The sequence below is a fragment of the Pectinophora gossypiella genome, chromosome 9 (genome assembly GCF_024362695.1).
Source record: "Pectinophora gossypiella chromosome 9, ilPecGoss1.1, whole genome shotgun sequence".
Lineage (NCBI taxonomy): Eukaryota > Metazoa > Arthropoda > Insecta > Lepidoptera > Gelechiidae > Pectinophora > Pectinophora gossypiella.
Genome location: NC_065412.1, coordinates 1,757,067 through 1,776,648, shown reverse-complemented (window position 1 = coordinate 1,776,648; position 19,582 = coordinate 1,757,067). Strand labels below are relative to the sequence as shown.

General features: G+C 39.3%; 2 protein-coding genes and 1 long non-coding RNA gene across 3 annotated transcripts in view; 1 reads left to right on the top strand and 2 right to left on the bottom strand.

The window, feature by feature from the left end:
* The window catches only part of LOC126369388 (protein Lilipod), a 50,558-nt gene extending 49,532 nt beyond the window's left edge, over positions 1-1,026 (bottom strand). The window contains exon 1 of the mRNA XM_050013776.1: positions 630-1,026. Coding sequence (XP_049869733.1) covers positions 630-692 — 63 coding nt within the window. The 5' untranslated portion in view covers positions 693-1,026. The remainder of the gene's footprint in view (positions 1-629) is intronic.
* Positions 1,027-2,552: 1,526 nt separating this feature from the next.
* On the top strand, positions 2,553-15,543 carry LOC126369362 (DNA polymerase zeta catalytic subunit). Its single transcript, XM_050013715.1, has 19 exons — positions 2,553-2,697; positions 2,931-3,052; positions 3,640-3,768; positions 3,998-4,092; positions 4,536-5,320; positions 5,424-5,604; positions 5,721-5,815; positions 5,936-7,266; positions 7,407-8,088; positions 9,023-9,214; positions 9,498-9,618; positions 9,731-9,975; positions 10,498-10,658; positions 11,426-11,563; positions 11,750-11,887; positions 13,493-13,683; positions 14,208-14,435; positions 14,697-14,913; positions 15,334-15,543. Exons 1-19 carry the CDS (start codon positions 2,682-2,684, stop codon positions 15,493-15,495), a joined length of 5,229 nt encoding a protein of 1,742 aa, XP_049869672.1. The 5' UTR covers positions 2,553-2,681; the 3' UTR covers positions 15,496-15,543.
* A 1,357-nt stretch (positions 15,544-16,900) lies between these two features.
* On the bottom strand, positions 16,901-19,549 carry LOC126369452 (uncharacterized). The gene is made up of 4 exons (XR_007566699.1): positions 18,610-19,549; positions 18,192-18,346; positions 17,984-18,092; positions 16,901-17,720 (listed from the first exon to the last, which is right to left on the bottom strand). It is a non-coding gene; the product is annotated as an uncharacterized LOC126369452 (long non-coding RNA).
* Positions 19,550-19,582: the final 33 nt, after the last annotated feature.

Here is a 19,582-nt window from a genome sequence, read left to right as displayed (position 1 = left end):
CTCCCCTTTTTTGAAGTCACTAAAAAGCTCATGATAAAAATTTTAACTCTCCAATATAAAATGAAATGTTTACTAGATATGCAAGGAATGTACTGTGTTTTATCTATATAACTAACAAAACCAGCCAAAAAACAAATGACAATCATTGAAATCCAAACCAAGTGCAATTTTCTTAAATATTCAAGTCTCATATGTTTCTTTTCAATAAATGTACAGAACGAGGTTAAAAATGCAAAAGTAATATTCAGGCATTGAGCTGTAAATTGTTTACATGCTGGCTTACTAGATTTATTATCTTTACTTTTTAAAAAAGAAACAAACATCATTCTAAAATGTTTGTTTTTTTATTCTTATTCGATTTGAATGGTACTGAAATAGGTATTTTTTAGTATAATGACCCAGATTAGAATCAAAGTTATTGGCGCTATGTCATTGAACTTGAAAATGCCCGAAACAAAGTAAGGCAGCAATCTGCTGACCTTGCAAAATAAAAATATGAGATTTATAAATTTAATTAGAATCAAGATTTAGAATATTGCTAATGTAGACCAGAGTGATTTATGAATGAACAAACGAAGAAGAAACTGTGTTCTTTGTTCGAGAAAAGTATAGTTAATCCTAGAACTTACAATTTGCTCCCTGACATTATTGTGGAATATCTGTTCACGCAGATCAGCTTCTTCATCATCCATCGTCTGTCCGAGAACTTCCTATCTCTTTATAGATATTTCTTCAAACTGTTCCACATAAAAATTGCACTTCATTTTCACAAATCATAACATTTTACACAAGTAAACAAAGATACACATCACATTAAATACACAGTCAGTTCCGATGGGCACCGAGATTCGATCAACGAGAAGTAAAGTCTTTAGTAACCATTATTCCGATAAATAGCTAGCACGTAAAACTACGACGACGAAAATTATTAAACACGACCAATTTTAACAATCAGCTGAAAAGCAGAACCACGAATGAGAATGAACGACTGCGCGGAGAATGAAAAGAAATGACAGCACGCAATGCATGACAGAACGCACAGTGATTGGATGCCGGATTTTAGTGCTGAGCAACCATTTTTTTTGGCTCACGTCTGCAAGTCAAATATCTCGGCGTAGTCTTAGATAGACGTCTTACTTTCAAGGCCCATATCAAACGTGTGCGCGATCGCGCCGCGTTTGTAATGGGCCGTCTTCATTGTCTCCTTAACAAGCGAAGTAAATTGTCCCTTAGGAATAAGGTGAAAATCTACACGACTTGCATCCGTCCGATCATGACCTATGCAGGGGTAGTTTTCGCTCATGCGAGTCCCTCTCAAATCCACCGTCTACAGGTAATACAAAATCGTTTCATGCGGAAAGCCACGGGAGCTCCGTGGTTCCTTCGCAATGAAAATCTGCACATTGACCTAGGTCTGCCAACCATTGCCCAATGGCTCAAATTAGCTTCCAAACGTTTTTTCGATTCTGCTCCGCACCACCCGAATCCCCTGGTAGTTGCGGCTTCCGATTACATCCCGCTTAGGGACGGTACTGAAAAGCATCGGCGTCCGAAGGACGTAATATACGATCCCGACGACCCGATTACCCTAGCCATAGAGGCAGCCAATCAGCTCGCGACACCAAACACTTCAGGACCCCGATACCGACCCCGCCGGCGTGGTCGACGATTTCCCTCATTCAGCGCTTATCGCTATCGACCCACTAGGGTCGATTAATTCTTTCAAATATTTTTCCTCTCAGACGACGCCCTGAGCCGAGGTTCGCGCCCAACTGGGCACCCTCAGGCCTGTTGTCTTAAATGTTGTACCGGGTGAGAGCCTTCAGCGATCCCCATTTGTCCGGCCAAGTAGTTAATGCCATCTGCGGCAAATCTACAATAAGTCACGTCAAAAAAAAAAAAAAAAAAAAAAATTTGGCTCACGTCGACTATTCGTCTGTAAACAGAATCAGCACCATTATTGCCTTAACAATAAAATTAAATAAATTGTATTGTAACTTACCACTTGTATCTTATTATAATTTTGTTGGTTACAAAACTAAACTAAAATGAGGGACTTTCCTGGCTACGTTGCTCAAAATCAAAGTAAAATTAGGATTGTAAATTAAATAAAAGTTTATCGATATCGGTAATTTCAAATGTGTACAACTCTAAGAGTCATAAACAAAAATGGTAATTTTTAAAAGTTTGACAGATTCTGGCCTGATTTCACAACCTTAGTTTTGTTGTGATTTTTTTTTATATAACTCATAAAAGTAGGAATACAAAAAATGTACGTTGAAAAAAATATATTTATTCGCATAACCATTTTGTTTGACCATTTTTAGTCATAGAAAATTTTAACGGAATTGATTAGCAATGAATTCCTGCCACGAAATAATCATAGACAAAAGAGTATAATGCCGTTTATTACAATGTCATTTGTAGGAATGCGTTTATAAAGAAAGAGATAGGTGGAGTCACATCCATATTTGTCTATCTCCCTCTTTATTATAGTTTTTGGCGAAAAGGAACGTTCAACTTCAATCAAACGAATTTTAGACGAATTGGAATTGGTCAGAAGTTATTTTACTTATTCAAAAACTTTATTTTTTATTTAAATATAGCACATTAGGTTATGTAACATAAAAATGAGAAAAAAGTGAACACTACACTTAAATCCCGTATAATTAATTACTATTATGAGTGCTTCAAACTGTAAGTAATATCAAAACTTTGGTTATGTTATGATTTTGACTGTTTAGTTTACAAAACAAGTTGATGTATGTTCTGTTATTTTAATGTACAATTTAAATTAATTCTGTTAAAAATATTACATTAATAAATTTACTTTTGTAAAAGGACCCTACCTTTGTAATTACCTTTATAGTTATGTAGATAAGTTTGGGTATGTTTAACCTGCAGTAGTAGAAAAAGCCACAAAATTTCAGCTTCAGGGCAAGTAAAGCCAGAATTTTCAGTCAGAATAGTCGTCTGCGACCATTACTTGACGAAGCCGACGCCGGGGGTGGATGTCATCTACTCAGAATTCAGAGGATCCGATATAAAACAGGTAACCGGCGTCATATATAGAGCTACTCTAGCTTCTTCAACATAGATACATAAAGTATAGTCATTCAAGACACACAAGTCCATTTTGGTGATCAATTTGAAGTGTGTAAGCCTCAGATTTTGGTCCTTACAACCCAGACATTAAAATGTTTTTTTACTACAGCTCAGTAAAATAAAACAGTTATAACTTTTCTTTGGTTTGCCTCTGATGGCATTAACTACTTGGGCATTACCCAAGTTGTCCAAACTTTAAAACCAATCTGGGGAAACCAGTATTAATGGCAGCCCAATCCATTGATGATCTACAGTTTTAGACATTATTCCTTAGACAACTTCTGACACACAAAGAGAAAATTTAATCAAATAAGTATCTTTGTGTTTCCCTAAGTAGGTACGGCACAGGTAGGTGCTATAAAAACAAAAATCAACTTCTGGCTGTCTGGGATGATGAGTTTTCCTATTTGTCCCACTATTACTTTAAGTTATTAAGTAATAAGTTATTAGTGTCCTTCTCACTCATATTTCTTTTACCACTTATGGTACAGATTCTATGTTACAGAGTGATTTATAGAAATTGTTGTGTCATAGGTCCCAGTGTTGAGGATATTTGGGCCAGCACCAGATGGCCACAAAGCATGTCTGCACGTCCACGGTGTGTTCCCATACTTCTATGTACCATGCCCCACTCCCAACCCAGAACCACAGTTTCTGTATCAAGTAAGAAAACATTTTCTTTATAATTTTCTTTTATTAATAATGTACCTACTGTTGCCTAAATGTACAGGTCTGGATGAATCTTACCTTTAAAAGAAAAAATATTAATTAGGTCCCATATTGATCTATTATAAACAGTACATATTTATCAAAAAATATCAATAAAATAACAAAAGTTAACACTAAAAAAATTTTTGAACATGTTGAACAATTTTGTTTTGAACAATTTTAGCTAGCAGCAAGTCTGGACAAAGCTTTGAATATTGCATTGAAGCAGGCAACATCTGCTAACCAACATGTCTACAAAATATCTCTTGTGAAGGGGCTGTAAGTTACTACCATCTACTATTTGATACTTCCATCCACTACTTGATACTTCTATCTACTACTTCCAACTACTAACACACACACAGGTAACCCTATGTTGCCAGCCCTTGCGCCACATCAACCGCGCCGCGCGCGCCGCCGCGAATTATATCGAGGGCTTCGACCAATAGCCGTACGATGTCTATCTACCGTAGATAGTGTGTTGCGTGTAGACGCAACCAACTCAACAACCAACAACAAATAGTCGTCGAAGCCGGCGATATAATTCGCGCCGATTGCTGTGCAGATTCCGCTGGTAAAGCCGCCAATTGCCTTGTATTAGATAAGTTTTAACTTTTATCTCTGTAATTAGGTATTTCTTTATATGTGTAACTACTATGAATTTTGGCATATCATAACAATATAGGGTACATTATAATATGAACATAACCTTTTCTTTCCAGCCCCTTTTATGGGTTTCATGATAAGGACCATCTATACCTAAAGGTATTTCTATACAGTCCTAACCTAATAAAACAAGCAGTGGAGCTATGTGCTAATGGGGCAATCCTAGGGCAAACCTTCCAACCACATGAGTCCCACCTTAACTTCACTCTGCAATTCTTCATAGACTTCAATCTATTTGGCATGAGCAATATCGACTTGCAAACGGTCAGATTCCGAAGATCAGGCATTTCACAGAACAGCAACGATCCTGTTGATGAAACTACAGAATTCAATTTAAAACCTGAAAGCATTTGCTACTATGAAGCAGATTGTGTTGCATCTCACATCATCAACAGACAGAGAGTAGGTAAAGGCGATGGAATTGAAAACCCAGGCCTTGAAGAGGTCTGGCAGCAAGAGATGGAAAGGAGAAAACAGTTGAATGTATCAATGGCTTCGAAATCTCTATCTCAAGGGAGAATAGATACGGAACAGACCGAATCTCACTACAAATTCGAACAAATGATTCTTGTTAAACTGTCAGGGTTAATTGATAAACCTGTGGAAATTGAGAGAAGTAAAGAGGAGGTACACTACCCTGCAGAGAGCTTAGAAGACTCTCAGTTGTTCAATGCAGTAGATGTTAGCGTGCATCTGCCTGAAAGGTCAAAAGGAATGAGTTTGTCGGATAGTATGCGAAGGGATTTAGACGAGACATTAACAGAGGACGCCGATAATACCCTAGTAGATGAATCGTTGGCTCTGAACTGTAGTCTTTCACTGCATTATAGTCAAGTTCTCTGTAAGTATAAAATTTGAATCTGGAACAGCAAATTTTGAAATAAAGATTAATGTTCTTTACGTGTGTTAAAAGCTATCACTACATACAGTCTTATCTCTTACAGTGGATAATGAAGACTTAGAGCTAGTGGATATGCTACAAGACATGGACGAGAAGCCAGTAGAAGAAGACAGCGTTATGACAACACCGGCCGATGCAGATGGCGATGCAAACGTCGAAGAAGACGACGCTGAATACTCACAAGTCTTCCATGATGATACTTTACTTTTGGAACCAGATAACAGGCAAGTCATTTTTGTACTCAATTGTGCGTGAATGACGAACTAATGTGTACTCCTAAAAGAAAGCAAATTATAGCTAAGTACCCTGAGATATTATTTAAATTGTAACTTTATTTCAGTAAAGATGATGATAATCAAAGTTCCCCATCATGGAACGACTCTTTCTGGGAAGGAGCAAATATTCCGCAATTAGATGGAACATGTGATGATGACCGTAAGTGTCCTTTCGTACATTATAATCATAAATACTTTAGCGCATTTACTGCAAGGATAACATGTGAACTATGTAACGTGTAATGTTTTGTCGTTAATAATAAAATATGACATCTTTCAGATGTCAAGAAAGTAAGGAAAAGAAAAATGAGACCTTTCAAGCTTGGATTGGCAAGACCTAAAAGTAAGAAAAAAGTTGTAGTTGCAGAACAAGAAGTTAGCACAGACCTAGAAATCAAACCTGAAGACAGTGATCTAGATGAAATAAATGCTTCAAGAGACACAATAGACAGCATATCAGACTTGCATCTTAAAAGAACAGTTAAGAAAGAAGTTCACAGTGTTGTTGAAAACTCAGAAACGAATGTTAGTATAGATGATGATGAATCAAATGAATCAATAATGGATTTAGTAAATAAAATAACAGTGAAACATGAACACGCAAAGCTAGAGGTGGCAGAAAAGTACGATTTAGAAAACCAGCTTGAAGCTGTAGCTGGACCATCAAAGGTTAATATAGATACTGATATTAATAGGACATTTACTGAATCTTTGAATAATTCTTATGAATCAACTCCAGAAGATAATAAAGGCATCGTAAGTTTTTATGATATGTCCAAAATGTTTGATCTCTCGTTAGACGAAAAAAAACCTGATAGTATGGAATTGTCTTTTGAAAATCCTATAGATATAAATATGTCTATTGTTGAGGAGCAAAAAATCAATTTAGAAACAAAATCAGAATTCGATTTTAGAGACATTCTATCGTCGCGAAGGTTCAGCGGCCCACCTCAAACAAATAGTCCGAAAATTCTTACTCCTAGAATTAGACCACCGTCAAAGGCTTATGTTGAATCCCTTCTACATAAGTACAACATACCGAAAGTAAAAAATCCCGAACCTTATTATTCCGACCATAAAGACGTTGGTGATAAAGTAGAGGTAGGTCAAATGGTTCTAAAGTTACAAAGTCAACTTGCCAAGGACCAAAAACCTTTGGAAAGGGTACTGGATACAACAAGTATAGAAGAATGGCGACAGTTAATGTTCTTACAGACAAATGAAATGATTGAGCAGTCTGCAAAACCGGATGCACTAAAAAAAATATTGGCGGGTAACAGACAGTGCGTGTTAGAACCTGTCAAAAGACCTCCAACTTCTAACGAAGTGAAGAAATGGGTTCAAAACAATCAAAATAAAACTCAGAAAGAAAATATCAAAACTGATGATACTGAAATAAGCAAGAATATCGATGAACTGGACAATTCGCAAGCAATCGGTCTAAATGAAGATGAGATAAATAGCAGTATAAGTTTAGAAGCCAATGAGAAACCTGAAAAAAGCGGTCTTAATACCAGTCTGCAGGTGTCCATGCAGCCAGATGGTTCGTTTCTATGTTTTGGGAACAGTGAGAGTCAGAAGGAAAATAGTCCTGACACTGCTACAGTTGAGGTAAGCTTCATATCAAACTTCTTTACTTTCAGTAAGTTCTGTGATGAACTAATGATTCATTGTAGAAAATCGGTTACACCAAAAATGAACTGGAAAACCAGTTGAAAGTCATATACAAAACTTGATCTTGCTGTTTTCAGGTTGATTTTCTCACAGTGATGGTGATAGAGGTCCTCGCTTCAGTACGAGGAGAACTACACCCGAATCCGTTATTAGACCCTGTTCAAGCTGTATTTATTAAGGTCACAAATGATTGCCCGCCTAACCATTTCTTAGCAAAATCTACAATTGAAATTATCGTTGTTGATAATAATGAAATTCCGCCTAAGTTAGATAGATGTGTATTTAATAAAGTTACTTATGTAAATAATGAAAATGAATTACTTGAAAGAGTTATAGAGTTAGTCAAGAAGCATGACCCCGATATTATGTGCGGGTATGAAATAGAAATGAGTTCTTGGGGATATATCTTAGAAAGATCGCAAGTTCTTGGTCTTGAAATCGTGAAGGAAGTGTCAAGAATAACAGAGAAGTATAGACAGAAGCGCTGGAGAAGCGAAGAGAATGATTTCGAAGGAAGAATAATAGGTAGAATCATGTTCAATGTTTGGCGATTACTTCGTTACGAACTAGCGTTGTCGAGTTATAGCTTTGAGAATTGCATGTATGAGATAATGAAGGAAAGAGTTCCAAAGTACAGCTATGCTCAGTTGTTTGAGTGGTGGAATCATGAGTCTAGAATGCTAAGGTGGATCCCTGTGGAGTACTATTTGACTAGACTGTCTGGAACAGTCAGGATGTTAGAGAAACTGGATATTATAAGTGAGTATTACATAAACTAAGATTTGTACAGACAATAGATTACGATACTGACGCAACCACACCACTTTGGCTTTGGTTATTCTCATCAGTTTGGAGTACTGCTTCTTCTTCTATAGTGTAGGTTGTGAGGTGAATTACCAACCTCATCAACCCTGATTTCAGGGTTATTATTGAGCCACCAAAGGCCCCTGACATGGCTCATGTAACAACTACTTACTTACATCAGTAAGTAGTAACCGGGACCAACGGCTTAACGTGCTTTCCGAAGCACGGATCATCTTATTTTTTGGACAATCAGGTGATCAGCCTGTAATGTCCTAACCAAACTAGGGATCACAAAGTGATTTTTGTGATATCTCCCCACCGGGATTCGAACCCAGGACCTCCGGATCGTGAGCCCAACGCTGTACCACTGGACCACGGAGGCCGATCACTTGCCCTTCGTTAAAACATCCTCTATTTGTCCACGGCTTGTTCACCTAAACCTTCTTCCTACCATTGCATACGCCATACCAATCTGTTTGGTTAGTCACCTTTCATTCATACTCTATATGTCAGACCATGAAGGATTTTTGTATTCTAATAATCTTCTTTCAGACCATCATCTCCCTAGCATTATCCCGTTTTTCACAGGGTCCGCTTACCTAACCTTAAGATTTGACAGGTCCGGTTTTTTACAGAAGCGACTGCCTGTCTGACCTTCCAACCCGCGAAGGGAAAGCCAGTCCAATACAGGCTAGGTCACATACCTCCGAAAACGCATTACTCGGGAATATGGGTTTTCCTTCACCGCTGAACACATGAATCATTTATGATCCAAACATGAATTGAGAAGCAAGCGTTCTACCAACTGGGCTAATCGCTTAAGGCTTTCTTCTTTCAGACCAATGATAAATGATATATTGTGAAGTTCGTGTTCGACTTTATCTTACAGATCGGACATCAGAATTGGCAAGACTATTTGGCATGCAGTGGTGGGAGGTACTTTCGAGAGGGTCCCAGTTCAGAGTAGAGTCTCTGATGCTGCGAGCAGCGAGGCCTCTCAACCTCGTGGCTCTTTCGCCGACTGTGAAGCAAAGAGCTGCTATGAAGGCCCCTGAGTGCTTGCCGCTTATTTTTGAACCAGGTATGTCCCTTTTTTTCTTCTTCGCATTCAGTCATACAGATTAAAAGTTTTCTAGATAGTTTGTTTCAGTAAATTCGGTTTCTGTAACATTTTTTAATAATGTTCCAAAAAGGTATCATCACTAATTGAAGAGCCACGCTCTTGTCGGTGTAGCATTCTCCATGCTACGTTTTTAGGCAAAAATAGCGCAGTGGTTTCCCTCTTGCCTTCCGCCCAAAAAAGGTTCTTTTTTGTAAATTACGTCATTTAAAAGTGTTATTAGGTATAGTTTTTCTTTTTCCAGAATCACGTTTCTACTCTGATCCAGTGATAGTCCTCGACTTCCAAAGCCTCTACCCATCCATGATGATTGCATATAACTACTGTTTCTCAACGTGCATTGGCCGCGTGCAAAACATAAATGGGTAAGTCTAATAAATCCAATCACTCCGAAAAATATCTAGAGACAGTAACCGTTTCCAAACTTTACTATTTTCTAATTTCTTCTTTAGAAAGACTATAATCCTATTCTTCCAGCGATGCCTCATACGAATTTGGGGCTTGGCGTCTTCGGATACCTAAATCCAAGCTCGAAACCCTAGTCAAGAACGGGCTGGTGAACTGGTCACCCGTGGGGGTGGGGTTCGTGAAGCCTTCGGTCCGACGAGGAGTACTGCCAGCGCTGTTGCGACGCATCCTGGCGGCAAGGCAGGCTGTCAAGAAAGGCATGAAGCTGCAGACTGATGAGGGAGTCAAGAAGGCCATGCACTCACGGCAGTTAGGCGAGTTATTTTCAAGGACTAAACTCTCAAAACCCAGATTTCCAGACATAACAGTTGTACGATGGAGATTTTAATAAGCTTAGGGTCTTACGACTTAGAAATTGCAAGGACTTTAGGCACGACTACTGTTTTAGGGTTTACTCTGTTTTTTTTCGACTGGGTTTTCGGAACGATCGCCAAGATCAATCAGGGTCGTTTATTTTTGGCTTGACTACTCTTGGACTACTCCTACCAATAGGTATATGGTTACAAGGATTTGACAGTGGTGGCCAAAAGCCTGTTCCCGGCTATCATCATATTCTATAATTTGTCATTCCCAAGAAGAGCGTTTTGGAGGTTTGAAACTTAATCTATATTGGACAGGTTTTCCCTTCGCGTGATGGAAGGTCAGACAGACAGTCGCTTCTGTAAAAAAGAACCTTGTCACCGGTCAAATCTTCAGGTTAGATAAGCGGACCACGAAAACGAGATAACGCTATGGAGATGATGATGGCTTTATAATTTGTTGTCTCCCTCTAACAGGTCTGAAGTTGATAGCGAACGTGACGTACGGTTATACCGCGGCTAACTTCAGCGGTCGTATGCCGTGTGTGGAGGTGGGGGACAGTGTCGTAGCTAAAGGCAGGGAGACGCTGGAGCGAGCCATCAAGTTGGTCAAGAATAATAAGCAGTGGAACGCTAAAGTAATATCGTCATTGGCTATTTATTTATTTATAATTCTAAACTCTTCATATACTGTTGGAATTCCCAGCTCTTTGTGTAATCTGCTATTGATAATGTACCATGGAGCATTTGTGATAATGCGGAGGATCTTATTCTGGAATCTCTGTAGCAAAATTTACGAGTACATTAAATATTAAAGTGTTGGCAACAACAAATGTATAGATAGGTTTGTTTAATAGCCGTAAACCCGTAGATACAGGGTGTTAGTGCCGTCGTAACGAATACTGAGGGGGATGATTCAGATCATGATTCAGTTGATATCAAGTGGAATTTCCTGTCGGAAAATTCATGATAGGGTTTTTTTTTTAAATATTTTCAGTTTCATGTTGTTGCGACGGAAAATTTCACTTGATGTTGGTAACTGAGAATCATGGTCTGAATCATCCCTCAAAGTTTTCGTTACGATGTCACTCTTCTTCTTTGCGAGTCGATGGATACAAAATTTTTGCTGACCAATAATTGGCCGCGTGATTCGTGAAGGTCTTTTCATAGTACGATGTCACTAACACCGTAAGGAATACCTAATAATAACACTAAAGTCAAAATCAATCTTGTTGTAGCAAAAAGATGATGAAGACGAAGTTTGGACCAATGCACATTTTCAATGAGCTACTTGTCAAATGGGAGCTTGGAAAATCAGAACTCGACCTTTTCTTTCCGTGGCCCTTCGGTCATGTGTGGTACCCCAGCAGCCCACTGCCTTCCTTCACTCCTGTCTGCCCCGCAGGTGGTATACGGCGACACGGACTCGATGTTCGTGGTGGTACCGGGCGGGACGCGCGCGGAAGCCTTCCACATCGGCCAACAGATCGCCGACGCCGTCACCGCCGACAACCCTTCACCCGTCGCTCTTAAGTTGGAGAAGGTAATTTAACACAAACTCACGACTATATCCAACGGTCTCCGTGGTCCCGTGGTTTGAACGTTGGCCTCACGAACCGGAGGTCCCAGATCAAATCCCCGTGGGGCCACATCACGAAAATCGTCTATTAGACTATCGCTCGGCAACACTACTGTATGAAATAGGTTATTTTAATTTCCTTTCTCCCAGGTATACCAACCATGTATTCTACAAACCAAAAAGCGTTACGTGGGTTACATGTACGAGAGCGCCGATCAGGAAAAACCGGTGTACGAAGCGAAGGGCATCGAGACCGTCAGACGAGACGGCTGTCCGGCTGGAGTTAAGGTGATTATTATTCAAATTATTTCTAATCTAATCTAGCCTACAAGATCCCACTGCTGGGCAAAGGCCTCCCCTTCTTCCTTCCATTTTTCGCGGTCCTATGCGTATTCCGGCCAGTCCCTCCGGCAAGCGTCCCAAGTCGTCACGCCATCTCTTTCGAGGTCTACCACGACGCCTGTACCCGTCATGAGGCACCCAATGCGTGACGATCCGTGCCCACCGCTCAGGGTGCATGCGAGAAACATGTCCGGCCCAATCCCATTTGAGTCTGGCGGCTTTTCGTCACACATAAGCGAAAAAATTAAAGCAAATTATTTATTTGCTCTTAAAACTTATACAATAAAGATATTAGCATTTTAAGTGGAGAATAAGAATCGCCGTTTTTGCCGCAACTTGGTATGCGATAATATTTATTATTCTATAATATTTGATATTGTTATCGGCTACTCGACAATCTAATCAAATGATATACTTTTTACGAAATGTCAAAACGAAAGTTTTCTTTGGCGTTTGTATGGAAATGTGTGCGACGTCATCAATAAAAGCGGTCAAACGTCGTACTCATTGTTACTTAATTCATAAATACAATTCGAAAATAAGTCGAAAAGTAAAATGAGATTGATTTTTGATTATCTTAGACTGGCTTCTATTTCTAGAATTAGCATTTTATAATTTATCTTTGACCCAGTAAAATATCCTGTAAAACCAAAATTTTGAAATAAGTAAGTCGTCTCCATAGATTCCCCACAAACATAAACATAACATAAACATCCTATATACGTCCCACTGCTGGCCACAGGCCTCCCCTCAATCAACCCTATAGATTCCCCATATATTCTAGAAATTTTCAAATTCAAAAATATGTTCCAAAGCACAAAGTAATAACGGGTTCTTACCGCATTTAAATGGGGATATGAGACTCCTGATATTTCGACACTGTTGCAAGTGCCATGATCATGGGATGACTGATGAGATTGGAGTGGAGTAGGTAGATCCATAATGGCACTTGCAACAGTGTCGAAATATCGGGAGTCTCATATCCCCATTTAAACGCGGTAAGAACCCGTTATTATGTGCTTTAATTATGATAATAACCGCGTAAACTTAAAACAATGTATGTTCCAAAGCACGCAGACTCCTGCGTGTTTCTCTACCAACCTAAAATTAAACAGTGTGGTCGGGATAATGTACCGATTGCTGTTCTATCAAGGGGTGGATTCTTTCAGAACGGGCACGTATATGGCCCATCGAATCACACGTTTTATCTACTCATCTTTTTTATTCAAATTCAATAATATCTTTATTCAATAGGTAACATAGTTACACTTTGAATCGTCAATTTTACATAACGAACGTCTCATCCACCTAAAACTACTGCAGCTTCTCACAACCTGTATAGCCGGGGAAAAGAAGCTGCAAGAAAAACCTCCGCACAGGGTCCTAGACGTTCTTTAAAAAAAAATTAAAAACAATATTGGTATACAATTGAGTAATTTACCTGCCTAATATCAGTTCTCAGACAGTTAATCCCATGCATTCATATCTTCTAAATAATCACTTCTTTTTATAATAACCTTTTTTGTAAAGTTTTTCTTTTTTTTATTTCAGCTCCTCCAATCGTCCCTCTGCTTACTGTTCTCCTCGGGCGACATGTCGTCGGTGAAGCAGCTGGTGTGCAGCACGCTGTCCCGACTGGCCGCTGGGGCGCTGCCGCTGCGCGAGCTGATGTTCACGCGCGAGTACCACGGCCCCGGCGGCTACCGGCCCGGGGCTTCCGCGCCGCCCAATGAGATCGCCAAGTAAGGGCTGCGAACATTTGCCTCGTGTACTAGGCTCTCTTCTTTGCGAGTCGATGGCGATCGATACAAAATTTTTGCTGACCAATAATTGGCCACGCTTACGGCATTGTCAGTGGCTTCGTGAAGGTCTTTAAGAGTGCAGGTACTAGGGTCAAGATAAATCATGAAATTCTGATTACTAATTAAAGACAGATCTGAAACTAACGAAAAACATTTTCTTTTTCTATTTAACTTGTTTATGAATTTTGATCAAGAAAAACGTAATAAAATGTCCGACATTTTTTAATGACGTCACAGTGAGCTTTTTCATACAAATTCCACAGTAATTTCATGTTTTGACGTTTAGTAAAAGTACCTGATTTGACTAGTTGGAAACTAGCCTTTTGTTCTATAGTCCAGTGGCGCCCCTCTTGGTGATTTTTTTTTAAAACGGCGGCGCATTGAAACCTACGTATATCGATAGAGGGCACTTAGATGAACAAACATTGTGTTAAAAATGAGTAACACCCTCGTCGTCCTCACAGGCGTATCTTGGCGCGGGACCCGCGCGCGGCCCCGCGGCCGGCGCAGCGCGTCAGCTGGGTGGTGTGCGCCGGCCCGCCGGGGGCGCCGCTCATCAAGCTGGCCAGGGCGGAGGCCGAGCTGCTGGCGGAGCCCGGCCTGACGCCGCACGTGGCCTACTACGCCACCAGGGTGCTGCTGCCGCCGCTGCATCGCTGCCTGTCGCTGCTGGGAGCTAACGTCTTTAAATGGTAGCCATGGTCCATTAATCTGCTAATAGGACGAAAATGATGTACTCGAGAATGTGTCCATTCGGTAACATTTTCCATCTACAACTCTACCCCAAAGCCAATTCTTTGACTTCCATAATAGATGCGATAATCGCTTTTTTTATTGAAATGGATACGAGTGTACATAATTATTGTTACGGAATTGTGGATTGTATTGTGTACTTTACTGTTACTTTACTTTGACTTAAAAGTGGAAGCCCTGATTAGTACCATCGCCCCCAGGTGGAGTGCGGTGGGCCACACGCGGCCGCCCCAGCCGCGGCCCGTGGAGGGCGGGCTGGCGCGCTACCTGCAGCGGCGCCGCTGCGTCCGCTGCGGCGCGGGCGGCGCGCGCGCGCTGTGCGCCGCCTGCGCCGCCAGCACGTGCGCGCGCGCCGCGCTGCTGGCGCTGGCCGGCGCCGGCGCCGCCGGCAGGGGGGGGATTCACGCCTGTGATGAGGTACCTATTTTGTTATAGTCATTTTATGTGATACCTTCTTTTTTATAGAAGATAGGCAAGCATATGACCACTATCTCACCTGATGGTAAGTGATAATGTGGCCGAAGACGTATGTCCCGACGAATATGTCCCATACTTACCTAGAAAGTAGGCACTTTTTCTAGGTATTCGTATTCACTCTATTACCCATTTATTCTTCATATCGGTCGTGAAAAGTACCGACTTCAGCAACCTTAGTGTCAGGACTATTACTAAGCTGATAAAAGACCCTAACATGGCTCCTGTGATAAATACGTACTTACAACAGTACAAATCATCTTACTCTCTGACAAACAAATGATCAGCCTGTAATTTCCTGACTAAACTAGGAATCGCAAGTAACCTAATATAATTATAATCAAATATTAATTTGATCAACAGATCTGCGCATCCTGCACGGGACACTCGCAGTACCTACAGTGTTTGAACACAGAGTGCCCCGTAATATGGCGCCGAGTTACCGCGAAGCAGAAGCTAGCCGAAGTGAACGATATCGTTCAACACTTACCGGTGCAATTCACACACGAGACACTCGACTTTTGAATTTATTAATAATTATGTGTTACAAAATTTTTATACATCTTAAATCATGTGATATAATGATAGAAACGTTTATTTTTGTAAATAAAAAGTAATTAATATATTTTTTACCCTTTTATTTTTGCCGCTAATTTTCTGTCTGGCTCCGAGTACTTGGGGAAAGGCAAAGGTAAAGTAACCGTGCAGCCATCATGTCGGAGAGGAATTTAATCTCTACTTTTTTTTGTCTCCGAGAGGCTCATTTTATCATAGTATGCAAAGAGACGTAATTACAGTACCAGCATTATAATATATAAAAAAGCTGTATTTAAAATAAATTTCTTATTCATATAGGTCCAAATGGCTATCTATATTTTTATATCCTGGAATGTACATGGCCATCTTCTACAGATTTTTTTAGCGAGAATTCCATGTGGATGGTATCGTTTTATCATGTCGTTGGATTCATTAAATCGTGTATTTAAAAACATAATAAGTAGAAATGTTCTGTGGTTAGTTAGAGACACAAGTAGTATGCTGGAAATCATTGCAGAAAATGTAAATAAGGCTTCATGGCGCAAACGTCCTTGCTTGACGAAATAAAAAATACCGCTGTCAAAATGCGTTTTTTTAATTTTCTCTTTCGTACACGAAATATGATAAAAAGAAACAACTGCATCTTTTTCTGCGTAGACAGAGAAACTAATAGACTAAATCACCGTGTAACCGGCTATGAGACAGGTATAGTTTTTATACGTATTGCCACAAATAAAAACTACCCATAACCAGGGTAAACTTTACTATGTGGAAAATATGACTCATTGAAAGGATATTGTCACATGGTTGGTAAACTGTAATAAGCCACGTAAAAAAGTCTGTATACTTTAAAAAAGAATACGCGCCCCGTTACAAGTCGTGCGGCCGCTGCGACTTGCCATTAAAATCCGCGGGACTTCTTTCGTGGCGCGGACCATCATCAACAGCCGTATGACGCCCACTGCTGGGCATAGGCCTCCCCCAAGGATCTCCACGACCATACATTTAACCAAACGCAACTGTTCCTATATGAGGGACTTTAGTCACAGCCAATAGCGACTTTCGACAGTGGTTCAACGTATTACACCAAGTGGCCAACGTAGTCGCTGTAGTCGTCTGCGAGTGGCGACCAAATGAATTAGAAATTCAGTGAATTAAGTCAGTGCGACCAAAGTCGTAAACTTCGCTTGCATGGATAATTAGCTAATTAGCAGTGTTAAGTTGAACACCATATTATTATACAGTCCGATTTTTAACCCAGTTAAATATGGGGTAAGCAGTCTGTAAAGCTAAAAAAAGTAAAGGGTAAGAGGACGGTAGAACAGAACAATAAAACTGCACATTAATACAAAGAAACTTTGTTTAAATGACTATAAAAAAAAAACAAAAATAATAAACTGAAAATATTCATTGATTACGTAACAGGGTCAATTTGTTGTACATATTTCGCACTTTTACATCAGGCTCTGATAAGTTTTTGGCGTAATGATGAAACCGAACTTTTAAATAATTCATAGTTATGGCTTTCATCAAAAGCATTTCATGGCTTTCTAAAGGAGAATGGTCAAACCGGTTGCCGTGAAATTTAAAAAACTCTTTAATTGGGCTTAGTTGTATACATTCCCTGATTAAAAGCATTAAAATATTTTTTTGTTGACAGTATTTTTAAACCTAACCGTATGACATTTTGTCTAAAAATTCTTTCAGCAATTTCACATAAATTTATTACATCAGCAGAAGGATATCGCAAACCGCCTTTGTCTTTTTTGGAAATTAATAACAAGTTTAAATTTGACATCTCCACTATGCTACTTAAGCAATCGTGACACTTTACTATTTTGGACACTTTGGTAACAACAAAGCCCGCAATATATACCACTACATGTTTTTTATATTCTGTTAAACGGGATGGATCTGGCAGATAGTCATGGTCTACTGAAAAATCAAGTTCCTCGGATTCGAAAGCTTCTTCTATTAACGCATCATCTCTTAAAAATGAAAGAGAAGAGTTGATCTGTTTTTCAAAATTTGAAGTTTAGCCGCAGTTCAGCAATAACGTCAGACAGTTCAGCATTTTTTTTTACTAAACGCCGGTTCGCTTGTCTTGCAGCACGTAGTTTTTTCAATCGAGTTTCTGACAAAACCCTTTTTCTTTCAAGCATAAGCTTTAACTTTTTCTTCCGAGGCGTATCTGTGTAATCATGATCTTTTGGCTGAAATAATAAAAAAAAACATTCATTGACAATTTCAAGGTGTAAAAATTGAGAGAAAAGTGTTAACAGATTCTTAATTCAATCATCAACACACAAATAACAAAATGGAAAATAGTATCGATCAGAGGAATAAAAGTGGCCTCCCATTTTTAATCAAAAGTGGCTGCAAATATATTCTCGATTATTTGTAGTTCTGCCCACCGCTTCGGGGAATACGGGCGTGGGTTTATGTATGTATGTTGTTTCAAATACCAGCAGCTTACTTCGCTTAGTTGGATTTTCCTGCTTCTAAATATAGTTGGCAGGGATGCCGGCAACTTCACTATGTTGCATTGAGGATGGTGAACAACTTGGTACAGAAACATTTTCCAACTGTAAATAAAAATAAACTTTATAAAATATCAGGATTGATTGAAAGGTAAATTGACTTCTTCTTGGTCATAATATATCCAAGAGGAACATATAACTTACATGACAGAACTTGGTTGGGACTTGTTCTATCTCCATGTTTAATAAAGAAGTTGTCATCAAAATGCTTAGAGCATATTACAGAACTTTTAGGCGGTTCCCAGTTTGTTCTTCCACATGTAACCCAATCAGGGCGTTCACGTTCTTGAAGTGGAAACCTTTAATGACAAGAACATATTAATATAAATAGACAGTAAGTAATTGGTTCCACTTGATATGACTTTTTTGTGAAAATTTAGGGTAAAAATAACTGTTTGGTAGGCAACACTAAAATTTCGTGGTGATTTTGTAATTACAGAAAAAAACACGAAAAATCACCTGCAATTACACTGGAATCTCTTTCTAACACCAAATTGAAGATTTTACGAGAATAAAACACAGAAATAAAGAGTTTTCAGGTATAATTTAATGGAAATTGTACCTGTGATAGGATGTACCCGGACTGCTTCGATATGTTCTGTTTTCACACGCTAAAACACTACATACTGGCATTGTTATTATCAGTGTTGCCGACAGTAATTTGCTAAAATCCCCAAACGCATTGTCGAAATTCCCCACGTTTGGGGAAAGAAAAATGATAATTCCCCACATATTCCCCACAGAAATAAAACAACCAAAAATGTAGGTAAAGTTCGGTCTCTGTGAGAATGCATTTCTAACGTATGTCAGATATCACTAGTGTCACATTCACTGTAAAGTTCTTTTTAATATCTATATTTTCTAATTATATTTTTCGTTACGTTGAAGAGCAAATACCATAATTTTTTTATTTTTTACAGAAATTAAAAAATGTATTTTTTCCCGCTAGGTAGAGCTACTTGAAAGCTAAATTCTGCCGGTAGGTCGCGACGTATTCCATGTGATTTTTATTTCTGCCACTAGGCGGCGATAATAGATAATACTTAACGTTAAATTCACCGCAAGTTTCCGTCAAATTTTACTCTCCAGATTCTGCTGTAAACTTGACGTCAATATACGGCAGTAGTTGGACGGCAACTTGACCATTATTCTGACGTCAACTTACGGAATAAAAGGCTATCAGGGAAATCAATCAAGACTAGCAGAAATTTGATGTTAAATATCGCGTATTTGTGTTCATACTTAAAATCCCCGCATTTTCCCCGAATTGAAGCTCTCCCCACACATTCCCCAATCAGCTTTGCTTTCCCCGCAGTTTGGGGAATTCCCCACAGATCGGCAACACTGGTTATTATTACGCTATTGATTTTGTCCAAAAAAAATGTACTTGGAAGCTAAGAAACACTAATAAGTATTTATTTAGAGTAAAAACGCAGAATCAGTTAAATGTTTGCACACAGACTGTCATTTTGACGTTTTGTGGTCAGGTAAAAAACAGGTTACAGCGACAAGGACAAAAAATAGATAATGCTATC

Excerpts from the sequence above, each read along its gene's own strand:
- LOC126369362 (XM_050013715.1), top strand. Across the intron at positions 9,976-10,497 it reads CATGCACTCACGGCAGTTAG|GTCTGAAGTTGATAGCGAAC; the intron begins GCGAGTTATTTT and ends TCCCTCTAACAG. Across the intron at positions 10,659-11,425 it reads ATAAGCAGTGGAACGCTAAA|GTGGTATACGGCGACACGGA; the intron begins GTAATATCGTCA and ends TCTGCCCCGCAG.